The sequence below is a fragment of the Dufourea novaeangliae genome, unplaced genomic scaffold (genome assembly GCF_001272555.1).
Source record: "Dufourea novaeangliae isolate 0120121106 unplaced genomic scaffold, ASM127255v1 scaffold148, whole genome shotgun sequence".
NCBI classification, from domain to species: Eukaryota; Metazoa; Arthropoda; class Insecta; order Hymenoptera; family Halictidae; genus Dufourea; species Dufourea novaeangliae.
In genome coordinates, this window is record NW_015374032.1 from 45,017 (window position 1) to 52,739 (window position 7,723).

At 31.7% G+C, this 7,723-nt stretch overlaps 1 protein-coding gene across 1 annotated transcript; it reads right to left on the reverse strand.

Moving 5' to 3' along the window:
* Nucleotides 1-4,480: 4,480 nt before the first annotated feature.
* On the reverse strand, nt 4,481-7,381 carry LOC107189440 (60S ribosomal protein L10a). The gene is made up of 5 exons (XM_015577972.1): nt 7,290-7,381; nt 6,207-6,362; nt 5,339-5,487; nt 4,842-5,014; nt 4,481-4,707 (listed from the first exon to the last, which is right to left on the reverse strand). The coding sequence occupies exons 1-5, from the start codon at nt 7,292-7,294 to the stop codon at nt 4,537-4,539; spliced, it is 654 nt and encodes a 217-aa protein (XP_015433458.1). The 5' UTR covers nt 7,295-7,381; the 3' UTR covers nt 4,481-4,536.
* Nucleotides 7,382-7,723: the final 342 nt, after the last annotated feature.

Genomic DNA, 7,723 nt, shown 5'->3' on the forward strand with positions numbered 1-7,723 from the left:
AGTTATGAGCTTCCTGAAGAATCATATCCTTTTTATCCATTGGTACGATAAGTTGCCAAATTATTTTCCGTCCATCAGAAGATTCCCATTTTTTATATAAAAGTCCATTCTTAATTTGTAGAGTATCCCAAATAGAAAAATAAAATTTAATTTCTGATGACAAAGGTGATAAAGACTCTTTAGAAGGCTTTTTTCAGACATTTTACTACTCAATATTAGTTTTAAATTAGGATCTTTCTCTTGAGAAGAGATCCAATCCTGAACATCAAACAATTCACATTGTGTACGAAAAACTGTAATCTCTTCAACTTGTGATAGTTTCTCTTTATTCTCAACATTAACACAATGTTTACAACTAATTTCTAAACAAGGTCTTCTAGACAACGCATCAGCATTAGAATGAAATTTTCCGTTTCGATGTACGATCTTAAAATTGTATTGTTGAAGATGTTCAATCCACCTTGCTATTTGACCTTCTGGGTTTTTAAACGATAGTAACCACCTCAAAGCTGCATGATCTGTTCGTACTATAAATTTCCTTCCATATAAATAACGATGAAAATGTTCTATAGCCTTTATAATTGCTAATAATTCTCGTCTAGTAATGCAATAATTCTTTTCTACCTTATTCAAAGATTTATTGAAATACGCAACTACTCTTTCAATATTATCTTGTACTTGAGATAAAACTGCTCCTATACCAATATTTGAAGCATCTGTATCTAAGATAAAAGATTCATGTGGAGAAGGAAAAGCTAAAATCGGAGTCGAAGTTAAACAATTCTTCAATTTTTCGAAAGCTTCTTCTGAACTGCTTGTCCAAACAAATTTCTTATTTTCTGTCAAATCATACAAAGGTCTAGCAATGGCAGAAAAGTTTTTGACAAACCGTGAAAAATAAGTACATAATCCTAGAAAACTTTTAACGTCCGACTTATTTTTTGGTCTTCCCCAGTCTTTGATCGAAGAAATCTTTCCTGGATTTGTTTTAATACCATCTTTGGACACAATATGTCCAAAATATTTTACTTCTTTCTGAAAGAAAGAACATTTCTTTGGGCTAATCAGAAGATTTGCTTTATGTAACATAGAGAACACCGAACGTAAATTTTCTAATTCCTCTTTAAACGTCTTTCCAAAAATAATTATATCATCTAAATAGACAAGGCATTTCTTCCATGTCAAATCTTTTAAAACATTGTCCATTAATCTTTCAAAAGTAGCAGGGGCACTACACAAACCAAAAGGCATGACTTTAAATTGCCATAAACCTTCTCCAATAGAAAATGCTGTTTTCTCACGATCTTTCTCTTCAACCTCAATCTGCCAATAACCACTTTGTAAATCTAAGGTTGAAAACCAAGAAGAACCTGTGACAGTATCTAAAGTGTCATCAATTCGAGGTAAAGGGTAAGAATCTTTCTTGGTTATATTATTAAGTTGGCGATAATCAACACAGAATCTCGTCGAACCATCCTTCTTTTTTACAAGAACAACGGGAGAAGTCCAAGAACTGCATGATCTTTCAATAACTCCCTGATCTTTCATTTCCGTAATTAATTTTCCTACCTCGTCTTTTCGATGTATTGGAATTCTTCGAGGAGTCTGTTTAATAGGGGTATGATCTCCAGTATCAATTGTATGTTTGACGAGTTTACAACGTCCTATTTGAGTCTTATTTCTAGCAAAAACATCTTGGAATGAAATTAAAAATTGTTTAAATTCTTCTTTTTCAGTCTGATTTAAATTAGTTGTATTATTTTCAAACATCAATTTTAAAATTTTAGGCAACTCAGGTTTTTTACAAGTAATAGCTGTATTATATTTCGTGAGAGAATTATTTCTAATATTTAGAACATTATTTTTGTCGACTTTAATTCCTATATTCTCATCTTTATAAATTTCTATTCTTTCATTTACATTTTTATCAATTTCAGTTTCTATATTCACGTCTTTATCGACGCTATCAACGTCAGCTCTTATATCTACTATATCCACATTCGCGTCATTATTGATGTTACTAATTTCATTTTCTTTATTGACACTACTATCTTTAACCTCATTCATGTCTATATCGACCAGTTTAGTAGTAATCGATTCCTCATCGATTATTTCGGGTTTATAACCCTAAAAAATAATCCTTTCAAAACCTTCGATATGAAGATTCTTTTTATTTAAATCTACTAAACATTTATGTTTTGTCAGAAAATCTAAGATACACTCATCTGTAATATCAGTGATATAAAATAATTGTTCTGTATATAACTCTCCGATTTTGATATTAATTATTTTTGAACCAAAAATTTTCATAGTTTGTCCGGTTACTGTTTTCAATTTTATGTTTGACTTTTCAGAACTCTCGTATGAAGATTCTTTTAATAGTGAAACAGCCGAACCAGTATCGATGAGAAATCTCTGTGGGACATCATTTAAGAAGCCTTTGATATAAAAACCATTAGATGTTTCTTTCGGAATATTGTTAGAAATCTCTGTGAGAGAATTAAAAGAATGATTTTTCGAGACATTCTTAGGAGAAATTTTAATCGATTTATTTTCTGAAACTAGGGGATTCTTAAGTGTTTTGAGAATTGAGGTCTCCGTGATCCCCTTTACGTCAACCCATGTTCGTTTCCCGACATTTCTTTTCTTTTGTTTTTAAAGTCAACCTTTTGATTTGTAAAATTAGAATTACCCTGATTGATATTACGGTTAAGGAGGAAACAATTCGATGAAAAATGTCCAATTTTTCCACACTTTCAACATGTAATTTCTTTATTTTTATTTTCTCGATTATTTTGAAAATTATGCAAATGTGAGAAATTATTTTGTGATTTAGAAGTTTGAAAATCGCTCCGATTACTTGACTTTTGTCGATAAAAATTATTTCGGAAGCTTTCCCGTTGAAAGGGAGGTTCTGTGTCAAGAACATAATCTTTATAGAATTCTGAGCGAGGGTTGTAACCTTGTTTGAAACTTTGGTTATATAAGGGAGAATCAAAATTTTTCTTCTAAGTAGAATCGTGTAATGCTTCTATTTTGAGTGCTATTTCGAGTACTTCGTCTAAAGAAACTGAGTTAATAGAAGCCAGTGTAACATCTTTCCTCAAATGATTATTTCTAATAGCCTCTACGAATTTTTGACAAGCCTGTTTGTCACGATATTCAATGGTGGAATCAGAGAAAACCGACTGTGATAAGAGACAAATTTGATTTGCCATCGTTTGAAGAGATTCTCCAACACTTTGTTTGTAATTATAAAATTTATATCGATTTAATTGGGTTAAATGTTCACCTCCATATTGAGTATCTAATCTAGAAACTAACGCGTCAAAATCAGTTCGTTTAGATTCTTCCATACACGTTAAAACAGAAAGGGCTTCACACTCAAGGGAATCTATCAAAGGCTTTTGTCTTTTTATCCCAATTATTTATTTTGGCTAATGTTTGAAATTGTGTTAAATATTGTTTCCCAGGGATTTATACCATCGAATTTCGTGGGTTTAGCGCGATATGGTAATGAGGAAAGTGAACGAGGAGAATTATGTGTTTCTCTTTCGATAGAAGGATCGTTTCTAATCTGAATATTTGAATTATTTTCTGGCGTTATGTTTAATCTATGGGAAATATTTTCTAGTATCGAAGTGAGTTGATTATGACTGGCCTGATTTTCGTCAAATCTTCTTTGCATTTCGGTCCTTGAAATTTCCAGAAATTCAGTCATCCTTCGATCCAATTCAGTTCTTGAACCATGGCAAAATTCTGTCATTCGCTTTTCTATTCGCTCTTCAAAAGCCAGCATTCTTAGTTCTAATGTATCGTCGCCCGCTGCGTGACATGAAGTATCAATAGGGATTTGGACCATCCCACTTCTGACACCAGTGTTGCGTGGACGCGGCATGACTTCCGAATAAATAAAGGCAATATTGATAAAGAGGAAGAATTATTTATTTGGAGAGGAGTACTTATCTCAACACGTCGTTTATATTCTATAGTCGTATCACGACTCTACTCTGACTCTGTTTTGGCGTTGTTACCAAAACCACGTCGCTAACCTGAAGTCTCTCGCTTTAACATTATACAATACGTGCTACCTATCGGGTAACACGTAACAATATATGTATATATGTACGTAACTGAGCACTCGTTAGACATAAATTAGGCATTACTCAAGTTCTTGTCGATCTTGTCATAATTACTTAATTTATTGCTACATATAAATTTTGTTTATCATAAAAACTTATTAACAGCTTATTCACGTACGATATTTCAAATTATATAAATATTTATATATAAAGATTGGCTTAAAAATAAGACAAACATGAAAATTGTTCTATACGATTTACATTTGTAAATCGAATGTATATATTTAGGACTTAAACATTTTCTATGCGTAATAAACAAAATGAATCAATTTAAAATTCGAAAAGTCAAAAAAGTAATGGTTTAAGAACACATAAATAAAAATATAATGTAATTAAAGTTTTTTTCCATTTTATTCTTTTAATATACATCCAAAAACTTGGATACAATTCAAATTTAGTACAGCCTTTGAGGAGGTCCCATGGAAGATTTAATATGAAGGGAACGTACGTTTTGCCAATGTTTCTTCAGCAAAGAAACCAGAAAATTAATTGAAAGATGCACATTTTGCACCAGTTCATCGGGAGTCATTCCCACGTGTCCTACAGCAACTGATAGACACAATACCTAGAAGAACAATTTCGAAATTATATTTAAATACCATAAAAAATGTCTGCTTCGAATTTTATTTAACAAATTAGTAATATAATATTTCTGTAAAAAATAAAGTTGGTATTAATTTTCAGAATTAGAGTATATACCTTCTTCATTTGGAACTTGATTGTGGCTTTAACTTCATCAATCTTTCCTACCATTGATTCTTGATGAGAAAGTAGACCAGGGAATTTACCAGCCTTGTTGAGACCAGGACCAAGGATACGAGGGATTTGCTTAATTAAGGACTCACTAGCCAAAAATGCGTCGTATTTTTTAGCTATAAAAAAATACAAAGTGATTAAATTCAAATTAACTTGAAATTTGAAAATGTTTAATAATTTTAAATACAATTCATAGTGTCTCAACACGGATTGAGGTGCGAAGCAATGAAACACAACGCCCTCACCAAGTGCAGAAGTTGATCTTCTTCCAGTAGACGACCAGAGCTATAAAATTATTACCTAGCAATGGTGCTTTTTGGAAGACAAACGATACTAACATATTCTATGTTAATCTAGTCGAGTATATATCATCACGAAATAGGTTTTACTTAAAATTAAATGCATGAAGTACATCATGAAATTACCAATTTGTTAATTACCTAGTTTCTTTACAAGCTTCTTGTTCTTGTTCAATTTCTTTAATGCTTCAGCATCCATATACGGGATATTATTAGCTTTAGCTTCATCACAATGTTGCTGATCACCCAGAACACAAACTTGCATTTTTGGTCTTGGGATATTCTTTAGCCTTGAATAAAACAATTTACATGCTTAGTTAACAGAATTCATTTCTAATAACTCTACGTGTCTATCATATAATTCATTATAAATTTGCCAACATGTAGTTAACACTTAATCAGTTGCATGTTTCACATGGAAATACTACATTGCATTGCAGTAATCAAATACTTGTGAAAATTATGACAGTTTTTTTTAAAGCATTGTAGTAATAATCTCTTAAGTAATTTGACACAATAAGTTTTCAAACTATTTTATTATCATAATAGGTACTATTTATATCTAATTAGTGAATATATGGGCCTGATTAAGTGTTGAAATTTAAATTATATTCATTTTTTCTCTTTCCAAATATGATAAATGCAATTATTAATGTCAATGTTCTCAGTAATATTTCAGTAATCCACACAAATAATTCAGATAATACATGCAATGCAATTAACATCACTGAACATTGGTTTTAATACTTGAATCAATTAAACACACGCTATATATATTAACTTACCAGCAGGATCATAAATCATGATCCTGTAATAAAAATAACGGTATAATACCTCCCCAATTTATTTAAGACCCTGGGTAAAGGTCCGCTGAGTATATCCCAGCTTCCTGACTACACATGAGACAATCTTTTCGGGTATTAGTTAGAAACAAAAAATTACCATTAAGGCTATTACCACTCAATCAATAAAAACCGAAAAGAATCCTCAATGTCAGGTAGAAACGTACTTGACGGTGCCTGAGAAACGTTTGTCCTTTTGTGGATCATAATTCTTCAAACCAATTTGGAGTTCCACTGTTTCCAAAAATTTCCTCTTTTTCTCTTGCGAAGTAGTAATAACGGTATTCACGCATTCGTACAGAGTATCACGCGATACTTTGGACCTAGAGGTTAAAATGATTTATGATTAACCCTCAAAAGACGGACGACACAGTCGCATGCATGGGAGACGTTGGATCATTTCCGACTCACAGTACAGTTTCTCTTGTATTTGTTGCAAATCAAATTTTTACACGAAAATGTTATTTTCCTACAGTTCTTTTCATTAGATATTCTCAAGAATGGTAATAATACGCTACAGTTTAAGAAAAAGGAAAATATTTTTGTAAACTATAAATAAATGTTTACTGTATTAAATCTCATATTTAATCAATTGAATCCATTGTAAAGAAAACACAATTTAAATCCTTAAACAAAGTTAAAACTCAAGAGTATCGAATATTAACACTCCGAGTGCTTCGGGGGGATAGTCAAGATAAATAAGACCCATCCCAAGTTTAACCTTATCCTTGATTTTTCAACAAAAAAATTGTCACTATGAACTTCTTTCTTACTACTCTGTATAAAAAAAAATATTAAGCTTTAAAAAATGCTTAACTTTTTTTGAAAGTTCATAGCTTAGGAAATAATTCAAGTTTTAAATCATTTGGAGTCACTTATCCCCCATGTGCACTTCTAAGAACTTCTAGGACATTTGTACTCAAAATGTTAATTTGCAAACGTGAGCTTCATTGTACTAAATTATACTTGACTTTTTTACATACAAATTGAAATAAGAATTCAAAACTTGAACTAAAAATAACTGAACAATTCTGTATATGGATGGAGAATGTATGGTTTCAAAAAGATGTAGCATGCGAGAACATGTATTTCGATACCACGGAATTAAACTACAAGAACATTTAAACGCGAAGTTATTTTTTAAAAATATTGACAGCCACGTTCTCAATATAAATGAAAACAAATTTTCTCAATATTAAGAAGGCATTAACACTTTGGATTGTTAAAATATAAAAGGATTAAATACTCACGTCATTTTTAGTGTTAGTGGAACACGAGCCCCTACAAAACAGAACCGACACACTACTCGCCTAAATCCGGAAAGAAGTACGATCAGTGATGCCAGAATCGTCAACCCGTGGAACTTGGTACCCCCACTATGACCTATCATCGTCTCCCACTTTACTTCCACCGAGTCACTGATCTGTATATGATATGGATGCGAGATGGGCATGGATATAGGAATAATATTTCTATGCCCCTCGCGAGCAAACTCGGCGGCTTCCGCTAGGGGAAAAAGTAGCGTAGGAAAAGGGCCTTTTACCATTTGAATTTGGAAATTTATGTCAAATTAACATGCCTTTTAATATTTATTTCAGTACTTGAAATAAATGTTAAATTGAATGTTAATTTAGCATAAATTTCAAAAATTTCCGAATTTAAATGGTAGAAGGCCCTTTCCCTA

Coding starts and splice junctions, on each gene's coding strand:
- LOC107189440 (XM_015577972.1), bottom strand. Junction 5,488..6,206: donor CGTTTCTCAGGCACCGTCAA/GTACGTTTCTAC, acceptor GTTTTATTCAAG/GCTAAAGAATATCCCAAGAC. Junction 4,708..4,841: donor TCAAGTTCCAAATGAAGAAG/GTATATACTCTA, acceptor TTGTTCTTCTAG/GTATTGTGTCTATCAGTTGC.